The sequence below is a fragment of the Acipenser ruthenus genome, chromosome 8 (assembly GCF_902713425.1).
Source record: "Acipenser ruthenus chromosome 8, fAciRut3.2 maternal haplotype, whole genome shotgun sequence".
NCBI classification, from domain to species: Eukaryota; Metazoa; Chordata; class Actinopteri; order Acipenseriformes; family Acipenseridae; genus Acipenser; species Acipenser ruthenus.
This window is the reverse complement of record NC_081196.1, coordinates 13,332,808-13,356,351: the sequence shown is the minus strand read 5'-3', so window position 1 is coordinate 13,356,351 and position 23,544 is coordinate 13,332,808. Positions and strand designations below refer to the sequence as shown.

The 23,544-nt window shown below is 44.3% G+C and overlaps 1 protein-coding gene across 1 annotated transcript; it reads left to right on the top strand.

Annotated features, from left to right (window-relative positions):
• Window positions 1–202: 202 nt before the first annotated feature.
• Window positions 203–23,544, top strand: LOC117972723 (uncharacterized). The gene is made up of 38 exons (XM_059028562.1): window positions 203–1,394; window positions 1,474–1,592; window positions 1,848–2,001; window positions 2,410–2,534; window positions 2,840–3,029; window positions 3,222–3,346; window positions 3,447–3,693; window positions 4,066–4,190; window positions 4,409–4,613; window positions 4,735–4,856; window positions 5,549–5,747; window positions 5,834–5,958; window positions 6,996–7,230; window positions 7,312–7,436; window positions 11,201–11,459; window positions 11,540–11,664; window positions 12,131–12,368; window positions 12,455–12,576; window positions 13,598–15,920; window positions 15,989–16,110; window positions 16,551–16,821; window positions 16,901–17,022; window positions 17,343–17,568; window positions 17,652–17,773; window positions 19,170–19,377; window positions 19,476–19,597; window positions 19,681–19,876; window positions 19,952–20,073; window positions 20,166–20,265; window positions 20,483–20,605; window positions 20,822–20,994; window positions 21,199–21,296; window positions 21,496–21,623; window positions 21,896–22,076; window positions 22,465–22,609; window positions 22,744–22,819; window positions 23,050–23,214; window positions 23,384–23,544. The coding sequence occupies exons 1-38, from the start codon at window positions 263–265 to the stop codon at window positions 23,497–23,499; spliced, it is 9,111 nt and encodes a 3,036-aa protein (XP_058884545.1). The 5' UTR covers window positions 203–262; the 3' UTR covers window positions 23,500–23,544.

Here is a 23,544-nt window from a genome sequence, read left to right as displayed (position 1 = left end):
ACACACGTTTCTCGGTATACACATACTGACGTTTTTTGAAAATTAAATCAGGTGATTTTCTCTCGTGCAGAATTTAGTCTAGCAGTGCTTTACTAATGATCTAAGAATGCTGATAATTCAACGGCAGCAATTGGCTTGCCAATTGCAAATTCAATTAAAACACTTTAAGCCTCACAACTTAAATACCCGCGCCCGTAGAACGCAGACATATTGACTGCTTTTTTTTGTGTTGTTTTTTGGTTGGATTTTAGTTACAACAACGATGTTACGGAGAGGGCAGGCGATGCTGCCTTTCTTCTTATTGGCCTGGGTCTTGAGGCTCACACAAGCTCTTGCTTCAGCTCATGATCGCCTGCAGGATGAAGCAGCTGCAAATTCCATGTCAGGGACAGGAAACTTGGATCGTGGAGGGAACTTGAGCTTAGCTACTGATTTAGCCATTCCTTATGCTGAGGACCTTTTTTCTAAACCGGATTACTTTTCACCAAATGGAAAAAGTGAACTTTCTGAGATTGCTGGTTATTCTGCAGAACAACAGAGGCAGTCTCTTGATCATGTGTTTTCTGAGTCTGATTCTACAAACGATGGGCTTTTTGATTTCAGCCAGCATTATAGGTATGATGTGGATGCTCTTGAACAGCCTGGCTTTTCCAATCCAGATAGTGATGACTTCAATTCTGATTTGACCAAGAACTCTGTCCCTTTTGCTGCTGACGACTACCCTATGGCTTCAGACTCTGAAGGCGATGTGGAACATGCACTTTTTACTGATCGGAGTAATGACCCTGATGACTTCCCAGAAGTCTCAGCATATGCTCATTTAGCTACTTCAGATAAAGAAAATGTGTCTAATATTGCTAGCCTTGATCTCAATGATTCGGTTAATCTTGCAGCAGAAATGGGTATAGGTGAACTTGGCAAAGAGTTTGATTCTTCTGACCACAAGTCTGGTACCTATTCTGAAACCCTAGGCTATGATTCTGTTGCCTTTGCAGATCTTGAAAAGGAAGGCACTGATACTTTGCATCCTGGTGTGCATTCCTATCATCGTAAGGACCAAGTTACTGGTGACCTCAATGAAATGCATGTTTCTTCTTTTGACCGCTCTGTACTTACTGATATAAATCTGGAGTTGGATGAAGCTCTTTCTCCAGCTCTTAAGATTGCCAGTGCACTCAACTCTCCTGATCTCTCCGGAGGTCCCAGGGTGCCAAGCAGCATCTATGATGCCTCTATGGGGCCCTATGGTGTATTTAATCGACCTATTACCCCACCAAACCCTCCTCCCCATAGCACAGGAGAGCCAACCACCCTGGCTTCAGCAACTACATGTGGTGTTGCAGACATGGCCATCAAATTGTTTGGTGGAAGGCTAACAGACCTCAAAGTGCGAGGTAAGGGTTCTTGTTAACTTGGTATCTGTTTAATTCTGGAAGAGGTACGATTATCAAATCTCACTAACTTCTCCCACAGCTGCCTTCATATTTGTTGAAGTAAGCAAGATTACGCAGAGGTGCAGATACAAAGTGTTTGAGAGAAATGGAGTTGTCCACTTTACAACTGCCTTCAAAGGTTGCAATGTGAAGATACAGGTAAGAGTTGGATTAATAACTTCAAAAGTCTGCTACTATGGCATCAGATACGCACTTGCTGGTCTTGTGCAGTATAAATGTTAAACTGACAAAGCAAATGCCACGGGACTGCTGTTCCATGTATACAATTAACTTAATTTCTTTTTTTTTTTTTTTTTGTGAACTAGTGTATCTGCTTTCAACTTTGAGACTTTACAATTGCAGATGTTGGCTATAACATTCCCATTCAACCTGACTTCTTACCTTTTCTTGCAGGGTGGGCAATATGTCCTGACCCTGATGTGGAGAAACCACTATGTGCATATGACCTGTCCAATTTCTACACCTGATAAACCTGTTACAATCTGTGGTACGAGTAGCATGACCATCACACTCCCAGCAGGACCAGTAGAAGCACTTCGTGTAAAAAGTGAGTTGTTCCTGCCTGTTGCTAAATGACCTACTTTGGAATGTATGGGTGTATTTGCTTCACCATATATCTTGCTGCAACTCCTTGCATGCATTTGAAACTGTTGCATATATGCTGCAGTACATGTTTAAAGTAGTAAATGTCCTTGAACAAAAGGACTATAGCACGCTTTTCAAAAGCATTTTGGATTACAGTTTTAAAGTACTGTGGTGGTCAGTCTTGGGTGCACTTCAGTGATGGATAATACTGGGATCTGTGAGGAGGTGATGGTGGGTTTCTTTCTTTTTTTTGTAGTGGTTCTGAGTAACGAAATAGATGTATATTGTAGCCAGTTTCCTCTCGCTGCTGTGTAGCCAATTGAGAAATGCTGCCTATTAATAGATCTCTCTAAATTTCTTCTAATTGTAGATAAATTAAACAAATGGGTATCCATTCACCAAGTTGCTGTTAAATGCAAATATCAACTGTTGCGTGATTCAGAGGGAAGGATCACTTTCACTACTTCCTACAATGGATGTCACGTGAGGAGATCGGTACGTGTATCCTGCTTTCCACCAGTATACGAAACGTTATGCTCTGTATACAGCCTGCATTGTAACCTAGGAAGAATGGACCAATACAGTATTTCACCTGTGTGCCCATACAAATTGTGTTATATATATATATAATTATATAATGGGTTTATTTTCCTATTTAAATATTGGAATTGTTGCACTCAATTTGGCTGTTCACTTCTATAATTAAAACTAGGAGAGCCTTCCTACCCATAGGAAGAGAGTACTGTGGCGATTAAAACTCCAGTGATGCCATTTTTTTTTTTTTTTTTTGACCCTCCTAGATGGATCGTTACTTCTATAACATCTACTATCAAATGGCTCCAGGGAAGCTAGGACAGGCAGTCATGTCTTGTAGGACCGGAATTAATGTCACAGTCCCACCTGAAGCGTCTTTGCCGTCTGTATTTTGTGCCAAGTCTGGCATGATAATCAAATTGCCTAAGGGATGTCTTGATGCAGTCAAAGTGATAGGTGAGCTGCATCTATGGTCCTATGAATTCTGATAGTGTCAACCCTTTCTGATGGACATAGAAATTGAAGTTGTGAGCCATTCGCAGGTTCAATTGCAGATGGTTCTTGGCTTGCTGGCTACTACTGGAGTAGTATAATAAGCATTTAGAAAAACTTGCTGTGCAGGGAACTCATGGAATTTGTCTTCTGCAGATGGTTTTGGCAAGGCAATACCTGTTGGTAATATTGCCAAGAAATGTAATTATCAACTCTTTCAAATGAAGACTGGACACATCATCTTGATTGCTTCCTTCCAAAGCTGTCAAGTTGCGTTTGTGGTAAGAATATTGCGGCCATGATTATTAAATGTTGCTGCATGCTTCCAGTAAACTGCTTTAGTACAAGCAATACTGAGTGTGCAGTTTCTTTGTTTTTAAGGATGGTTGCTTTGCCTTGAATATCAAGTTCCAGCATGCTGATCGTGTAATGGGAGAGCTCTCTGCGCTTTGCCATGCAGGTGGGGGGCCAAAACCAACTTCCCAACCTGATACTCCTACAACTCGAGATGTAACTTCCAGTATACTGTCTACAGTAATTCCTGCGGATGTGTCTGCTACCATCTGCAACAAGGATGGCATGACAGTAGTTCTACCCAATGGTCCTTGGTGGGGGATTAGAGTGAAAGGTGAGTGACCGATTTTCTTCTTTCCTCCCCCCCCCCCCCCCCCCCCCCCAGTGCAAAACCTCCTGTGAATTGACTAATGGAGGCACCTATACATACAGATTCACATTTATTCATTCACTCTCCTTGGTGCCTTAGGGTGGGCATTCCACAGCACTGATTATCACAATGTTGTCCACTATTCTTGGCTCTTGGAAAGCGATCTAAACAACTGGTGACTATCGGAGTACTGATGCCCGCTTTTTAGCTGGTGTATTTGATTAACCAATGCATGGTGAATGTGTCTTGTGATCCCTTTTTTTTTTTTTTTTTTGGCTTAAAGCTGTAGTGACATTTCATAGTCTTGTACTTGCTGTAATGTCTCCTTTATTGCAGATCTTTCTGGCAAAGAGATCACTGTGACTAGTGATTTTGCAGAACGATGCCATTACAATCTCTCTCTGCATCTGGAGAAAATAATCTTTACAACTACCTACACTGGCTGTTTTGTTGAGCAAGTGGTAAGTACATTTCACGTGACACTAGAACAGTTTTCATGGTTACCTGGGGGCTAGCTTGATATGTAATCTCTTAATATTTCGGTTTGACCTTGAGCTAACATTTTCATCCATAAAGTTGAATGGGACTGGACATTGTTTGTACATCCTTGCATGGCAGTGGTACTTGTGCGAAATTGTATATGCTTTTACATGCCTTGGTCATTTTATGTTCCTACTAGGGAGATCGGTATGTCCTGACTGTAATGTACAGGACAGCTACTTGGAATCGAGGGTCTGTGCGGATGGAATGCCCAACCAGTGCTGGAAGCCCTACAGAATTGCCTCCTCTTTCAGCCACTGTGGGGAAACCCATTAGTGTCTGCAGGTCCTCTAACATGACTGTGGTGCTGCCTGCAGGATCTCTGGAAAAAGTCTTGGTTCTAGGTGTGTTTACAAGATAGATTTGGATACTAGAACTTTTTTTTGTGGTGGGGTACTTGCGCTACCAAGTATCAAGGACTAGTCCTATCCTGGATGTGAACTCATGGATACATTTGTGTTGCAGATCACCTCAACAGGCCAGTAAAAGTCATTGATGCGCCCAAGTCATGCAATTACAGCATGGTGGAGAGAAGAGGACAGATCCTCTTCACAGCTCCCTACAGTGCCTGTGATGTCAAGATCCTGGTAATTGTCTTCAGTGTTTGTGTACTCTCCACTATATAGGCAAATACTCTGCATTTGCTGAAAATAACTTGAAAGCACCAATGTTTTGGGGTATATTGGAACCCTGTAACGCTATGAAATGTCTTGGTAAAGTGGGGCTGGCTTAATGTAATTTTGAAAGCATGTTTGCCTTCAGTCAGCCTATCACTGTTTTGCATGTCTGGAGAACCCCTCGTTTAATTGTCATGGAAGGTGGTATTAACATTTTAGCTTGAGTATCAGTTTCTGGGGACCCATGTGTCTGTTCATCTGCATGTCCCTTGCATCTGACTCTGGAGGTCTGTCGTCCCCGTCCCCCCCCCTGTTCTGTACATACTGTTCTGGTAATCAACTTTTTCCATAACTGATGGCTAACGTTGCAGGTTTATATCCCCCTACACAACTTGTGATGAGACTGATAAATATATATATTTTTTTTAATCCTAAATTTACTTCTACTTCATAGCAAAATTGGTACAACATTTTATTTTGAATTTTATAGTGGTAACTGAGTTTTTGGGTGGTTGACTACTGAATTGGCTTGGATGGGCCAAATGGCCTCCCCTCCATGAATTATATTAATGGCATCAAATCAACTTTAGCTTATAGAGTGACATTTTGTCCAATTAATGCTTTCATACTTTGCCACTGTCCTTCTCCCCTTGTACATGTAGAATGGAAACTATGTCCTGGCCATTATGTATACAAGTTATTCTGGAGGCTTTGCGTCAGTGCAGATGGAATGCCCTACCACTGGAGAACCAACAAAACCCCCTCCCTCTACAAAACCCATTCCTCCAACTCCTGTCTGTGGCGCTTCCAGCATGATCGTGGCGCTGCCTGAGGGGCCTCTGGAACAAGTCAAGATAATGAGTAAGAATATTTTTTATATTGTATATGATCATTGTGTGTATGTAATGGTTATGATGATCCTCATGGAAACTGGTTTACTTTTGTAGATGCCTCCAATGGGCTATGGGTAGCTGTAAAGGATGTCCCAAAGAACTGCAACTACACACTGATGAAGGAAAGAGGAAGAAACCTCTTCATAACCTCCTACAAGGCCTGTCATGTCTGGATACTGGTAATGACTAACCCTCTGATCTGGGCAACATGATATAAATGAGCAGGGCCCATGGTATTGGGTTCCATGCACTATGCATATGTAATGAAGAAAGGCATTAAGATTATGGCAGCTTCTTGCTGGGGTTTTTTTTTCCTGGCTTTTATTTAAGCATACATGTGCTGTAATGATACTTCAGGAGTAAGCGCCTGCATTCTGGACCGGTTGTATTTGATCATTAATACGCAATATGTAGATCAAAGAACCAAAATAGAATTGCATTGTGGTAAGAAAATGGATTATTGATTAGGTCTCCACTTTGATGGCTTCAACTTTGGGCCAGCACCTTTTTTTTGGGGGGGGGGGGGACGGGACCTTGTGAGGATAGACTATGGCGACCAAGAATAACTTGTGGAAACGGATGCACATTCTAAATAGAAATGACCCTAATCCCAACTTTTCTATAGCCAGAACAATTGTCCTAACAATATTCTTGCATCCACTGGGATATTGGGGTGTTTGGGAAATGGAATGCCCAAGTGGTGCTGGTGAACCAGAAAAAAAACTACAACTACAGGGACAAGGAATACTTACTCCTTCAAACATGACAGCTTTGAGGTACCTCAAGCAACCTTGTACAGGGGCTCCTGAGTGGCGCATCCAGTAAAAGCACTTGAGTAGAGTGCAGGATGCGCCCCGTAGTCTGGACGCGAGACACTCCCCAGGACCAGGTGCTTTTTGGCTGTAGTTGACGCTCTTCCTATAAATTCACAAGAAACCTTTATTTTTATTGTGTTTTACATGATCGTGGTCCTAAAAGCCCACTTCATTATGATCGTGTTCACACTATCCAGGTCCTTTTTAAAGGCTTAACTAGAAGAATCGCAGAGCCATATGGCTGGCCTTTAAGTCTACTAGTAATTTCTTGCATGTATCTGTAAGTTAGGCTTTAAATGTTTCACGTAGAACATTTGATTTCAACTAAATGAAAGTTGAGAAGTGTTCCCCACTGTAATCTCTTGGTGCCGGTGTTCTTGTGTCTACCCTTTTCTTTCCAGAATAAAAACTATGTCTTGACTGTAATCTACACAACTGCAACTGGGGTAAGAGGGATGGTGCAAATGACTTGTCCAGCTGTAGAGACAACATCCCTTACTACTAGGTCTACAAGTATTGGGAAGCCAGTGACTACTGGGAAACCTACAAAACCAACTCTCCCTCCCACTCCTGTCTGCAAAGCCTCCAGCATGACTGTAGCACTGCCCTCTGGGTCACTACAAGTTTTGTTATTGAGTGAGTTTGAATTTGGCTCCAGCATTTTTGGAGGGAACTGAGTAGTCCTTGGTAGTTCATGTCAATCTGGTTTCTTTGTAGATCTGTCCAATGAATGGGTAGATATCGATGCTGCTCCCAGTTACTGCAACTACAGTTTGGTGCAGGGAAGAGGCGGCAGGAACTTCTTTACAGCCCCTTACAGGGCTTGTGATGTCCGGATACAGGTAGGAATACATTGTATGGTAATCCTCCATTTGATCTGTGGTGGGGTTGGGGGGCATGACTGCTGTTAATCTTCACTAATTTGAAGGGAGAAAATGGAATTGCAATTCAGAGGAAGTGGCTTTGTACCCAACTACATAATCTTGATGTGCCAATCCCAAGATTTACAGCTGTGACCGATCTCCATCCCCCCCCCTATAGAATTAACCAGTGTTCATTCATGAAGTTGAATGAAACCTGCTCAATGTTACTTTTAAGCTATGGAATTACATGGCACTATATATGTGTTTCCATATACTTCATAAATGTGACATTTCAATTTGTAACATGAAATACTGTATTATGGCTTCTGATGGACTTTGATACATTGTAGTTTCTTTTGATTTGCATGCAGTGCCAGATTAACCTATTGCTGGGCCCTAGGCACACATACGCTTGTGGGCCCCTACTCCTGAACAAATGGCCACATATATGCACACCTCTATACATTGTAGCCTTTTAAAACTAGCCCTGTACCTTTTTATTTTATTTTTTAAAATGATTCAGTCAATTTATGACTGACAATGAATGACAAACTGTAGAGGATGTGCTAAACACATTTCGGGAATAAAACTGAAGCCTACGTTAAATTCTGTACCACAGCTCAACAACGAATGCTCTTGATTTGCTGAATTAAAAAAAAGGCAAGTTCAATCAAAGTGAATTCTGGTGTTTTCAAATGTGGTATATTTCTGTACCTAATAGAATTCTGTGTCCTTTGATTTTCATGCTGACACAGATGCATTCGTGTAAGTGGGTAATAACAATGTGGTGTAGTAGTAATAAAAACAGAAATCCACTAGAGAACCCTGTGAATATTGGAACACAACTGTGTATTAAGGTAGGCCTGCAGCACAAACATGGTTCTAAAATTAATTGGTATCTTTTTTTTTTTTTTTTTTTTTTTAACCCACAAAACGTGTACATTGGTAGGCATGGACTCTCTGAGAAATTAACCAGCAAAGAATCTTCATTGCAAAACAACCACATGAAATACTGTGTTTAATATGAAACAAGTTCATACTGTTGGCTCAACACTCCTATGCTTCAAACTGTTGATTCACAATAAACTCAAGTACCAGTTTCATCACAAGCAAAAGTGATTAATTTGTGTTTTTATAACGTGTACATTAATAAACCGCTGGAAAAGGGGTAATACTATGTTGCAAGACTCAAATGCACAAAATACTGTTCTACAAAATAGTACAAATACACCACGGCACCCGTGTTAATATCGGGAAACAAGTTCTGAATTACTTTCAGCACGCTCAAAGCTTCAACTGGTTTTAAAATGAATAACGTTATAATGTATGGCTTGCATTCTATTACTGGAACAGGTTTGTTTTCTTGCGGCAGCTTCACTTTGCTAATGGCCTTCAAGGTCCATCTTTGCTGCAATAAATGTTTGCGCTTTTATTTTCCGGCACGTTAACTTTACAGATTTAACGAACGCTAAATTAGCAAACATTTCTTGCTCACGAAATTCTTGTCTTGCAGTATTCATAACTTGCCATTTTAGACACCCGGCGTCTATCTACCTTATTTCACAGCAGCCCTGGTGCTTAGTGGAGACCGGCGGTTATGTGAAGTTTTACTATGTAGTTCTTTCTTTGCAGAGGCCCTTATCCAGGGTGACTTGCAATATCACATTATTTTTTCTTTACATACAATTACCCCTTTTATACAGTTGGGTTTTTACTGGAGCAATCTAGGTCAAGTACCTTGCTCAAGGGTACAGCAGCAGTGTCCCCCATCTGAGACTGCACTCCCGACCCTGTGGTCCAGAGCCATCACCACTACTCCACACTGCTGCCTACTATGTGTTCTCAATCCTAAAATTTTAGGTAATTTGGGAACGCAGGATTGCTAGCCTCTTGCCAGGACTTGTTCAATGATACCAACACAGTGAAGTGTGTTCCAGCACACTCTTTTCTTTTATAACAAATGGGGAAACAAAACCTAGTTCCCTCTGAGCCCTAACTAAACTTTGTCCTAACTCTCTTGGGGAAGGGCTGAGCCTTTTATCCCTCGTTTTGAAACTATGTAAATTGCAATCTGAAATTGTAAACCCAGTCCAAAATATGCAATTCAAAACGGTTCCTCTGTACAGTAGTCTCGTGGTGAATTGTATAGGTGTGTGGTGCACACAGCTTCTACTGCTAGACATGGCTGAGATTTATCTACCAAAAAGGAGCATCAGACGGAGGCAAATGCCAGTTAAGGAATTCTGACTGCCAAAACCTTGGATGGATTATAGTGTGTTTTTAAACTGTTGCAGTTAAGCAAACTTAAACCGTCCCGTCATTGTTTTGTCGGGAGGGGCTGGAGATCCTGTATTTGAGCAGCTAAGAACTTTTTGTTTAATTGCATGTTCTTCCAATGCCTTAACAGCAAGTATAGAAACACTTTTACTAAATGTTTGAAGTTAATGATTGCTGAAGTTGTGTAATTTGGCAGTTGTACTGAAATTTGTATTTGATTTTCAAAGTTTGATAGAGAATTAGGTGTGTAATACTGTACCCTGTCATTCTTTCATTTAAACAAACGCAGAGTGTACTACAGGACATTTGTGTCATTGGTTGGAATGAGTCTGTTTATACAAGGCATGAATTCGACTGCACCATCAGTTAGGTGTTGCGCTTTCTTGTGTGTGCATTTGTATAACTTGATGGATTTTGGCAACGAGATGATTTGTTGTAGGGTGTATAAGCACTGACATCCTCTTGTGGTTACTTGGTAAAGCCCAGCCATGAAGCATTTGACCGGCTGTACAAAATGTGACCGAAGCAGCTTTGTGAAGATATTCAAAGTTCTCAAAGAACCTACGGTGTATGGCAAGTGGTGGATTTAAGTCGTGATAAGCGAGGTGATATGAAACGGGTTCATCTGTACTTGTGTAAACTTTACATTAGTTGCAGTAATTAATACCTGTTTGATTATCCATACGAATAGATTATGCAAACTAGTATTTGTCCCAATTAGCTTGGACAACTGGCTATTGTAAAGCAAATCTTCACAAACATAACCGTATTATCCCCTGTCTCCTTCTCTCCAAGCAATACATTTCACCTGCACTCGGACCTGTCGACTCCCCTTTTTACTGGGCGTCTCCCTTACTTTAGGCCCTTCTCCTTGGCTGATTTTTTTTTTTTCTCCCATATTTTAAACTTGCATTTTTGCAAAAGTAATTTCTCTCCAATGTTTTGGGTTCTAAAAATCTCTGTTACTGCAGCACAATTGCTGCCTGTCACACTTTTTTAGGACCCAGGTTATGCCTGTGGCAGGCATGCATTCAGGTCCTCGTATGACAATGTGTTCACTGGGACAGTTTAGGTTTAACTAGTCTCGCAATGCATTTTGATATGTTCAATGTCTCTGGTACCTTTTTCACCGCAGGACTACACTTGAAAGCATTGGTGTGTTCAAGCCTAAGCTATCCCAGTGGTGCAAATTTGGCATGATGGCGCTAGAATGTAGTGCATTGCTATCTAATCTGGCACCACAATTTAATGTTGCTGATGCTAGACACATTTTAAGCATGAATATGGGTGGGATGTAGAGCTGGAGTACATTTTTAAATTTTACTGTAACACACTAAACTCCACTTTTGAGGCAAGATGGTTGCCAGCTATGGAAGCCTCCCAGAGTTGAGAAGCAGATGAGATGATGTACACTGTCGTGGAATAGTCCTTCCAGTCTTCAACTTGTTGTGTCCCTTCACTTTCAGAATGGAAACTACATGTTGACCTTGCTTTACATAACTGCTGCTGATAAACGAGGGTACTTGGACATTAGATGTCCCACCACTGGTGGGGAGCCAACAGAGACTACTAGCCCCTCTGGTGGGGAGCTGACCGGAACTACTGCTGGAGAAACGACAACTACTTGGAAACCTACAATGCCTACTCTCCCTGACACTGCTCTCTGCAGAGCCTCCAGCATGACTGTAGAATTGCCCTCTGAGTTGCTTCAAGTTCTACTATTGAGTGAGTTTGAATTTGGCCCAAACACTTTTGGGAGGGAACTGATCCATCTTGGTAGGTAAAGTAACTTTGTTTTTGTATAGGTCCATCCAATGAATGGGTAGATATCAGTAATGCTCCCAGTTACTGCAACTACAGTTTGGTGCAGGGAGGAGGCGGCAGGAACTTCTTTACAACCCCCTACAGGGCTTGTGATGTCCGGATACAGGTAGGAATCGTACATTGTATGCTAATCTGAAGATTAATCTCCAATACTACAACCTTGATACCCCTTCTCCACTAGCACATCCGACCTGCGAGGGCTCGATAGGGTACGGGTACAGGTAGTTCTCAACTGGCTTTCTCAAGCCGAACCAAACTGCACAGAATTCTTTTAGCACCCAAACAAACTAGATGACTATCCTTAAATGAGATCATTGTCAAATCCTATTTAAACCCCCCCTTCAACAAAACTAATTTTAACTAAATCAATTCAGGGATTTTTAGACATTCCTAAATATTTGGAAACTATAGCAATACAGCTGTACTGTTGGGTTTTTTTTTTTTGAACAGTTTGTGCTTTTGACTAACTCAGTAACTGTCTTTCACTGCGTGTGACGTCGGTAGCTCTGCAGTGGAAAAACAAAGGCATAACATCCTTCTGCATTCAACTAGTTCTGTCCCTTCACTTGCAGGATGGAAGCTACATCTTAACCTTACTCTACATAACCATTGCTAAGGGAGGCTACGTGCACATGAGATGTCCAATAAAAACCACTACTAAGCCAACCAAGACTTCTAGAACCACCACTAGGAAGACTACCAGTATCGCCACTGTAGGGGTGACCGAGGCCCCTGCAACTGTGGTCTGCACCGCCTCCAGTATGGTGGTGGAGCTGCCCAAGGAACCTCTAAGACTTGTGAAGGTTCTAGGTGAGTTAGGCTTTGGATATTGGAGGGGCATCATGTCTGACACTGTAGGGGGAGTCTTTATGGCAAATTTCTCTTTTCTTTTGTAGATAAATCCAACCGGTGGGTAGCTGTCATTGATGCTCCCAAGTACTGCAACTACACCTTGTTGCAGGGAAGGGGAGGGAACTTCTTCATAACCCCCTACACGGCCTGTGATGTCAGGATATTGGTAATCCTTTTGTGTAATTGGAGGTGGTGAACCCTGTCCAATTGTTTCACATTATCAAGTCCATATGGCTTCTGCCTTTGCCTAAAGGCAATGTAATTAAGACACTTGCTCTCTCCGTGTCAAGCATTCTTTTAAATCAAGCTTCCTGAAGTGTTTAGTGGTGTGATTGGCCCAACTTTCTCTGCTTCCCTCTTGTCCAAGTTTTGTCGTGACTCTCCAACACTTGTGACTTCACACTAGAACCGCTGCAGTTACTTGTACCTAACACCACCGCAGGCAGTATTTTCATTTTAAACATCCGTATTAAAATGGAAGGCAACTATGATGCAACAACTTTTATTCAAGCATGTCCTAGCAAACATCTGCATGACCAAACACTATTTAAAAGGAACAATTAAACATAAGGGGTTACTTTCTAGCGTGCCACAAAGCACTACTTTTAAATGAAACTAGTGTGTAAATGGGTATATGTACATACTAAAAACAAATGTGTTTACTTTTAAAACAGACGTAACATGCGTTTCCTCTGTGTAGCACTGAATCCAGGATGAACTTCAGCAGCCTGCTGCTTTTACATTTCTCTGATCAATGTTTTTGCTGAAGCGCTGTGGCTAGCTTCAAGAGAGATTTTCCCCAGTGCATTCCTTGTACAAAATGAAGGAATTGGTGGTTGTCGGGTCTAGTACAGATAACCGGCTTGTATTAAATAACAAAAAAAAGCATATATTGTAAAAGGCAGTCAAAATAACTGCTGGCAGTTCTATGTGGGAGGGATTGTATCTTCCCTTTTGTGATCCTGCCTTTCCAATACTGTCGGGATATTGAATACATGTAGTGAGTCCTAAACGGACAACCGCATAACATTCAGCCATGCAGAGTTACTTAATTTTTGAAAGCCTTGTCAAAATGGCTGCTGTGGAGGTTCTAGTGTTAATATCCGATTGGATATCTGCATCTTGTGTGGTGCAATTTAAAAGCGTTGATCAGTTGGGTATATTAAAGATGTTTCCTCTCATTCTAGAATAACAACTATGTTTTGAAGATCTGGTATTTGGCAACTGGTGGCAAAAAAGGGTATATGGTGATGAAATGCCCCACCGATGCTGGAGAACCCACAAAAGCACCAACAACTACTTGGGAGCCAACCAAGAGTACCAGGACCACCATCAGGAAGACTACCATAACAACCATTGGGGAGCCGACCAGGACCACCAGCAGGCAGACCACCAGCAGGAGGCCTACCAGGACCACCAGCAGGAGGACTACCACAACAACCATTGGGGAGCCAACCAGGACCACCAGCAGGAGGCCTACCAGGACCACCAGCAGGAGGACTACCACAACAACCATTGGGGAGCCTACCAGGACCACCAGCAGGAAGACCACCAGCAGGAGGCCTACCAGGACCACCAGCAGGAGGACTACCATAACAACCATTGGGGAGCCAACCAGGACCACCAGCAGGAGGCCTACCAGGACCACCAGCAGGAGGACTACCACAACCATTGGGGAGCCTACCAGGACCACCAGCAGGAGGCCTACCAGGACCACCAGCAGGAGGACTACCACAACCATTGGGGAGCCTACCAGGACCACCAGCAGGAGGCCTACCAGGACCACCAGCAGGAGGACTACCACAACCATTGGGGAGCCTACCAGGACCACCAGCAGGAGGCCTACCAGGACCACCAGCAGGAGGACTACCACAACCATTGGGGAGCCTACCAGGACCACCAGCAGGAGGACTACCATAACAACCATTGGGGAGCCGACCAGGACCACCAGCAGGAAGACCACCAGCAGGAGGCCTACCAGGACCACCAGCAGGAGGACTACCACCACAACCATTGGGGAGCCAACTAGGACCACCAGCAGGAGGCCTACCAGGACCACCAGCAGGAAGACTACCACAACCATTGGGGAGCCTACCAGGACCACCAGCAGGAGGACTACCATAACAACCATTGGGGAGCCAACCAGGACCACCAGCAGGAAGACCACCAGCAGGAGGCCTACCAGGACCACCAGCAGGAGGACTACCACCACAACCATTGGGGAGCCAACTAGGACCACCAGCAGGAGGCCTACCAGGACCACCAGCAGGAAGACCACCAGCAGGAGGCCTACCAGGACCACCAGCAGGAGGACCATCACAACAACCATTGGGGAGCCAACTAGGACCACCAGCAGGATGACTACCAGGACCACCAGCAGGAGGACTACAACAACCATTGGGGAGCCAACCAGGACCACCAGCAGGAAGACCACCAGCAGGAGGCCTACCAGGACCACCAGCAGGAGGACTACTACAACAACCATTGGGGAGCCAACCAGGACCACCAGCAGGAAGACCACCAGCAGGAGGCCTACCAGGACCACCAGCAGGAGGACTACTACAACAACCATTGGGGAGCCTACCAGGACCACCAGCAGGAGGCCTACCAGGACCACCAGCAGGAGGACTACTACAACAACCATTGGGGAGCCAACCAGGACCACCAGCAGGAAGACCACCAGCAGGAGGCCTACCAGGACCACCAGCAGGAGGACTACTACAACAACCATTGGGAGGCCTACCAGGACCACCAGCAGGAGGCCTACCAGGACCACCAGCAGGAGGCCTACCAGGACCACCAGCAGGAGGCCTACCAGGACCACCAGCAGGAGGACTACTACAACAACCATTGGGGAGCCAACCAGGACCACCAGCAGGAAGACCACCAGCAGGAGGCCTACCAGGACCACCAGCAGGAGGACTACCACAACAACCATTGGGGAGCCAACCAGGACCACCAGCAGGAAGACCACCAGCAGGAGGCCTACCAGGACCACCAGCAGGAGAACTACCACAACAACCATTGGGGAGCCAGCCAGGACCACCAGCAGGAGGACTACTACAACAACCATTGGGGAGCCAACCAGGACCACCAGCAGGAAGACCACCAGCAGGAGGCCTACCAGGACCACCAGCAGGAGAACTACCACAACAACCATTGGGGAGCCAACCAGGACCACCAGCAGGAGGACTACTACAACAACCATTGGGGAGCCAACCAGGACCACCAGCAGGAAGACCACCAGCAGGAGGCCTACCAGGACCACCAGCAGGAGAACTACCACAACAACCATTGGGGAGCCAACCAGGACCACCAGCAGGAGGACTACAACAACCATTGGGGAGCCAACTAGGACCACCAGCAGGAAGACCACCACAACCACCATTGGGGAGCCGACCAGGACCACCATTGGGAAGACAACCAAGGCCCCTACAACTGTGGTCTGCACAGCTTCCAGTATGGTGGTGGTGCTGCCCAATGAACCTCTAAGACTGGTCAAGGTTCTAGGTGAGTTGGGTATTTGAGGGGCATCGTGTGACACTAATGGAGGCTATGGTAACTTTCTCTCTTTGTAGATAAATCCAACCAGTGGGTAGCTGTCATTGATGCTCCCAAGTACTGCAACTACACCTTGTTGCAGGGAAGGGGAGGGAACTTCTTCATAACCCCCTACACGGCCTGTGATGTCAGGATATTGGTAATCCTTGTGTCCAAGCTCACCTAGCTACTCAACACTGTACTGTGTGCCTTCTCTCCCCTCCAACCAAACTTCTGTGCTTTCATTAAAGCTTCATATACTGAGCATCAAAAGAAACGTGTCTTTGTATTTGGATAAAATTCACTAAATGTGATTGAAAAATGACTTCTGTTTTAGAGCAGGTGCAGTGACTTTTTATTGTGCTGATTTAACAATTGACATCACGAAGATGCTGCAAAATGATCTGATCTTGGGCATTTTTTTTAAATGTGTTGTAATAGTCCAGTTTCTTTTGTTGCTCAGTATATAAATTTTTAGGCAATGGTACGATTGGCCCAACTTGCTCTGCTTTCCTCTTGTCCTTCTGTTAAATTAAGTTCATATTTCCATCTTGTGTGATTAACCATGGAATCAATGTTGGTATTATATATTTGTTCTAGAATAACAACTATGTTTTGAAGATATGGTATCTGACAACTGGTGGCATAAAAGGGTATGTGGTGATGAAATGCCCAACCAGTGCTGGAGAACCCACAAAAGCCCCAACAACTACTCCCACTACATGGGAGCAAACCAAACCGACCAGGACCACTGGAATTGCTACGAAGACAACTATGACAACCACTGGTGGGGAGCCAACTGTAGTCTGCACAGCCTCTAGTATGGTAGTGGAGCTGTCCAAGGAACCTCTGGTACTAGTAGAGCTTCTAGGTGAGTTGGGTTTTTTGATCCCATGTGGATGAACTTGGCAAGGGCACTAGGGGAATTTTTATGCACTCTTCTCTTGTAGCTGAATCCAGCAAGTGGGTAGCTGTCATTGATGCTCCTGAGGATTGCAACTACACCTTGGTTCAGAGCCGAGAAAGGAACTTCTTCAAAACCCCCTACATGGCGTGTGATGTCAAGATTCTGGTAATCCCATTTCTAGCAAAATAGGCTACTCCTGTACTTCTATTCAAACTTGGACTGTAAATACACAACTGTAAAGGGGTTTCTGCAAGGTGATGGTCTAATGCCATAAGGGGAGGGGGGTAGAGAATGAACCCAAAGTAGTGCTTGCAAAACAGATGGGGCTGGTTTCACATACCCTGACTTGTACTGCTCTTGGATTTCCTTATGTTGTATGAAGTACTCCAAAGACCCTCATTGGGGATTAGCTGGTTCCAGTTTCTGCTTGTGAGTTTACTTTCCTTTTACCCTAAACCTTTTTTTATATGCAAATTGAATTCTAGAATGAGAACTACTTCTTGGCCTTGCGCTATACAACAATTGATGGTACAGTAGGGTATGTGCAGATGAAATGTCCAACCAGTGCAGGAGAACCAACAAAAGATCCTGCAACTACAAACACGACCAGGAAATCAACAAGGACCCCCCCAGCACCAGATGTGGTGTGCAACTCATCCGGAATGATGGTGGAGCTGCCCAAGGACTCTTTAGACCTAGTGGAGCTTCTAGGTGAGTTGGACTTTTGGCCGACACCTGCAAATTTGTCCATGGGACAGTAGTGGAATCTTACGGTAACTTTTTTCTTGTTGTAGATTATGCCAACAAATGGGTAGTTGTCAACAAGGCTCCCATGTACTGCAACTACACCTTGCTGCAGGGAAGTGGAAGGACCCTTTTCATAACCCCCTACAAAGCCTGTGATGTCAGGATACTGGTAATCATGGGGAGGGAGGTGTGGGATATTTTAAAACACCTGAACAATGGTACATGGGTGTTTTTGTGTGTGATTAGATGGATGGATGATTGTATGATATGGTTAAATGCATATCAGCTTGTGACTGACCTGGTGCAGTGCAAAGAATGTAATGTCCAAACTGCTGTTTTCCCAAAAAAGCCTTTTTTAATATCAAAGTCCATCAATAATAATTCCAAATAAATAAGCCCCGCTACCAACGATGGTATTGGGGCAAAACAGTTTGGAGTCCAAAAAAGATAAACCAGACACTACGATAGCCACAATCCTCCGTGCCCGTAAACAGTGCTTTATTCCTTTAGGGGGATCGTGGTGAGGGGCGTGCTCTGGGGTAAAAGTTGGCTCTCCGGCTACAGCCTCCCGTCCTCCTGCTCCTCTAGAAAACACAAACCCTTAACGCACAGAAAATAAACGGCTCCAGCCAGTTGCTCTATTTTCTCAGCGCAAGGGGAGGTACGGACGTAGCTGCTTCCCCTTTGTACCCAGCAAACTCCTGCCCGCGGTTAATGCGTCGCCATGGTTTCTCCAATAGAGGGCGGCCCTGCAGCTGACTGCAATGGAATCGTCCCGAGTACTTGCAGCTATGCGCCCCTCCTAATATGGTCACCTCCCGGCTTCCACCTACCACAGAGGTGGCAGATCTAGGAGGCAGCATACCTTCCCCCCCCTTACACAGCGCCCTTTCTAGTTGGGAGGGAGATTTTACAGCATTGATCCTTCCTCTCTCTCCATCACACGGCTATATGTATAAGCTGCTTTAATTGCATAAAGCTGCATGGTCCATTTTGTATGTTGCATTTTAATTTGGGTAATTGCGTAATGCAATCCATGTACACCCTAAGCTTTGACATGACATTTTGAACCCTGTTTTATGGCTGCTTAGCCCAAGGTTCTATATATAAAAAAAAAAAAAAAATTGTTGCAGTTTGGGGAAGTAGATCAGACAGATTGGTAACCTGCCATTTCTTGCTCAAACTCATTCTCCAGGAAATCTGAGCATCAAATCCATAGAAATTTTGAAGTGATGTCAGATATTTGGAAGTAGTATAAATGCATCTTGCTGGCAATATTGTTTGCAACTACCAAAGTGCAGCTCCATCCTGAAACTTCAGCAACACACTGCAGGCTTGAAATGTAAACGGATTTAGTTTTGAAACTAGTCCAGGTAAGTGTGATCCCACTGAAGTGGGACAACAAATTGAAGGCATTATTGCAAGAGTGTGCCTAGTAGATCTTCTGGTCTGCATCAAAGCAAGCCATTTGACACCTGCTGACATGACCAAAATGTCTGGACTACTACCCGAAGCCTGCAATTTGCTTGTTCTACATTCTGAAGCCAACTTCCTCCTTGTTCTAGAATGAGAACTACATCTTGACCCTCCGCTATACAACTTCTGGGCAACAAGTTTATGTTCACATGAAATGCCCAACCAGTGCTGCAGCACCCACAAAAACACCTTCCTCTACAACCACTACTGGAAAACCACCAATACCCACTGTCTGCAAAGCCTCAGTCATGACAATAGAGCTGCCTGAAGGACCAATTGAACAAGTAGCCCTGATAGGTAAGTTGTGCCTTGGCCCAGGTAACTTTCCTCCCGAATTGCTTGGCAGTGAGGATAACCCTGGAAACCCAATTTCGTGGCATCCTTGCCTTTTGCAGATAAATCCAACACTCTGGTAACTGTCAAAGATGATACCAGAAAGTGTGGCTACAGCTTGGTGCATGGGAGAGGAAAGAACCTCTTCACAACCCCTTACACAGCCTGTGATGTGAAGATGCTGGTAAATATTTAGCTTTTTGTATTGTTGCATATGAATTTTAAAAGCATGTACATATGCTCTCCCCTCCCTTAATTCTCTTCCAGAATGGGAATTATGTCCTGACTCTAGCATATGTAACCCTTACTGGGGAAAGGGTACTGGTGCAGATGAAATGTCCAGTCAGTGCAGCTTTACCAACAGGGTTGCCGCTCCCTCCCTTTGGGGTTTCTGTCCTCTGCAGTGATACTTGCATGACAGTGGAACTTCCTGGGGGACTGCTACAAGATATCCAGTTAATGGGTGAGTTGGCTTGGTACACAGTAATTTGGGTGCTGTAAAACAGAAAGCATGCTCTAAATGTGGCATCTGTTGTAGATGAATCCAACAACTTGGTAGCTGTTACCAGTGCTCCCAAGACTTGTGGCCTCAGTTTGGTGAGGGGGAACGGCAAGAACATCTTGACCGCTCCTTACAAGGCCTGCAATGTCAAGATACTGGTAAGCGGAGGGCAATTGCAGCTGTAATCCCCATTTGTATTAGGAGTGATCAAAATACTGTCAGGAATGAGCAACTCCCTTTCCACTTCTAGAACAACTTCTACATCCTGAGAGTCATTTACACCACTCTTACTGGGGAGCGAGGAGATATACAGGCCAAGTGTCCTGTTCCTGGTCTAGTACCACGTGAGGGTAAGTGTTTATTCACTGGACACTTCTTCATAATGCAGGAATGCTCAAGTCTGGTGCTGCTAGTCTACCAAATCCTGCTGTTGCTGCATGTTTCTTTTACTTGAATGCCATGTGCCTCTTGACGACGTCGGTCTCAGCTTTCCCTACCCAAGATATTAACCTAAACTACAGGGTCTTCCCTATACAATGTGAAACATTTAAGTGTACCGTTTTGCAGGGTGCAAGATACCAAGAAGTCAGCAGGTTGCTTGTGGTCCACCTAATGCTGATCCACAACTGTGTGTGGCCAATGGATGTTGTGTGGATGCAACAACTTCCCAGTGTTACTATCCTTTGAATGGTATGGCTTGGTTTTAATATAGCACTGCTCATCTAATGAGCAATCCAGATTAACTGAACAGCTGGTATAGGAAAACTTGTGGAGTATTTGGGGAGGGCGGGGAGATAATTGACTTCAATTGCAATCTTGCTGTACAGGAGACCTGGTCCTTCAGGTAAACACTTTCACAAGCTTCACTATTTGCATTAATGGAATTCTTTGCTTCTACTTTTTCAGCATGCACTGCAGATGGCCATTTTGTATTCTCCGTAGACCGCACCTCAACTAAGCCAGAAATTGATCCTGGCAGTCTAGTAATTGCAGGAAACCGATCATGTGCCCCAGTAATCTGCACTCCAGACTTTGCCGTCTTCAAATTTCCTGTGACTGGCTGTGGGACACATGTCTTTGTAAGTTCACTCCTCCTCTGGGGTTTGCTAGTTTTGTCACTACATCAAAGGTTAGGACTTTAGGCTACATATGTTTTTTTTAAAGGATGGTGGTAGGGTGCTAATCTAATGCAATACCACTGGTTTTGCACTGGCCCAGTTGATTTTCCAGTCCTCCTCCTATCTGCTTCAGTTCTCACCCACAAGCTTTTTTTGTTTCTGTAGACGGTGGCGGAGACTACAATTTATCTTGCTGAAGTTCATGGCTTGGTTCGGGGGAACCAGCAGATGTATGGACAAATTACCAGAGATGGCCCTTATCGGTAATTTCTTTTACAAGCTGGGAAGTGTCAGTTAACCCACTTGCTGAAAGACACCTGTTTTCCAGCATACGTTGCTGGTTGTAATGGGTGGGTTGGGACCCCATGATCGGAGTATGGGTTTTGTCAAGGAATGGACCATCTCTGCCAACTGGTATCTACATTGATTCTTTCTCTTCACTGTCTCCTCTCTGCACTGCAGTTTCCAGGTGGAATGTCGCTATTCTAAAGGGCATTTGGCCAGCACTGGTTACTTGGTGGTGAACCCACCGCCTCCATCAGCAGCCTTGGCTTTTGGCTCACTTGGGGTTAGGTTAAGGATTGCCACAGGTAATTGAACATCATGCATGATGTCTAACCTTTATTTTTTATTTTTATTCCATTAATAAGTACACTACAGTTCTTGATGAGAGGGTCGTGGATGTCAGTAGAACTTCTCCTCCCACTTGGTCTTGTGGTGCTGTAGCCCTATGTTGGGCATCATGTCCCGTAATGACTGCTAGGTTTGACTGGCTGAAGTCCCTCTTTCAATGGCTGGTGTATGAAGAGATGCACACGGAGTACCTGGTGTCCAGTTATTCTAAAGCACTTGTCTCTTGCAGACACCAGCTACACTAGCTTCTACCCTCGGTCCCATCTGCCCCTGAGCTTCTTGCTTGGAAGCAAGGTGTATCTGGAAGTGCAGCTTGTAAACCCTCCTAACCCCAATGTAGTTCTGCTGGTCCACTACTGCATCGCCTATCCCCAGTCCTCTCAAGCTGCCTGGGTGATCCTCTATGAAGGGTGAGTATCCTGAATCATCGACGGTGTTCAAGTATCCTGATGTCTCCATTTGTCTGGACAAAGCAACATGCCAGATATGACTACTGACCAAATTGCTGACCTTTTTATTCTCTCCTTCTGAAGTCAACCCTTCATACTCTTACCCACTCAACGGCTGCATCAGCACCTACTTGTATTGGAGCTGTTTTATACAGGATTTGTAATTTCGGCAACAGGTTAAGGGAGTGGCTCAGATTATCCAATACTATTGGCTGCAAACGCCTGAAGTAAATCTTTGCACGCTATTTGGACTGTCGCAGCTGCTAGAAGTGTGGCAGTATGGCTGCCATGCACTTCAAGCCTCCTAGTTGGCAGCTGTCAGACTCCCTTCTGAATTTCTACCCCACAGTTGTCCCAACATCCTGGATTACAGCAGTGCTGCTGGCCTCCATGTGAAATACAATAACATGCCTGTATCCAAGCACACTCGACGCTTTGAAATACAAAGCTTCCAGTTCCTGGACTACAAGACCAAGCAGCATTTGGATGAGGAAGTGAGTTTTTTGTTTGTTTTAATAGTGGTCCAATCATGTACTCCAAGCTTGTCTCCAAATGCCTAGTCATAAATGGTATATTTTAGACAAATGCCGATCTACAGCTGCTCTAATGCCATTTACTTTCTTTTTAGATCTATTTTATGTGTTCAACTGAAGTGTGTTCCCCAGAACACCGTGTTTGTAATGAAGGATGCTTTGATGGGAGAGGTATGTTGCTGAAAAGCACTCTAGACCCACAGTTTCTGAGGATGTTAGTCCTTTTTGAAGTTTGGCTATTTTTAGGTCTAGCCTTAAATTTTATTGCATCTTGCATTATATATATATATGTAATTTTTGACTTCCCCTGAAGTATTTACGTTCTGCTCCCCTGACTAACATTTGGGCGATCGTTATACCACTTGATTTAAAATGTTCCAGATAACTTTCCCCTTCCACAGATATGCCTGTTCCAGTAGATCTTGGTGTGGGAGGGCGCTGTGCAGGAAAGCCCTGTCCTGGGAAATCCAATGTAGTCAAGCGAGCTGCTCATGGTCATACTGGCCTCATCGCTGTCGGTGAAGGAACCTTCCTTTTGGATGAGCCTGTGCCCCATGAACAAATGGGTAAGTGATTTTGAGATCATGTGGATTAAAGCAGTACTACCCTTTTTCATGTATTGTTTCCTTGAAGATGGAGGTTGCCCTCTTTGGGCCAAAGCCAGACCTGAAGCTTATTCCTCACTTGAACACCAGAATGCTTTGCCAGTAACCGTTTTATTTCTTCCTCTTGCAGAGAAGCACTGGACACACTTCCGTGGTCTCCTGGGGCTGCTTGCTCTGCTGGTCTCGGTATCTGTTGTAATGCTCTTCCTCAAAAAATGGGTTGTCTTGCAAATGGCCAGGTCCTAGAGAAGCAGTCTCTAACTTGAATAAACCTTTTATCTTGTGTTGACA

Coding starts and splice junctions, on each gene's coding strand:
- LOC117972723 (XM_059028562.1), top strand. CDS start 263: ATGTTACGGAGAGGGCAGGCGATGCTGCCTTTCTTCTTATTGGCCTGG. Junction 17,023..17,342: donor CGTGTGATGTCAAGATTCTG/GTAATCCCATTT, acceptor ATTGAATTCTAG/AATGAGAACTACTTCTTGGC. Junction 20,266..20,482: donor TGGTCTAGTACCACGTGAGG/GTAAGTGTTTAT, acceptor ACCGTTTTGCAG/GGTGCAAGATACCAAGAAGT.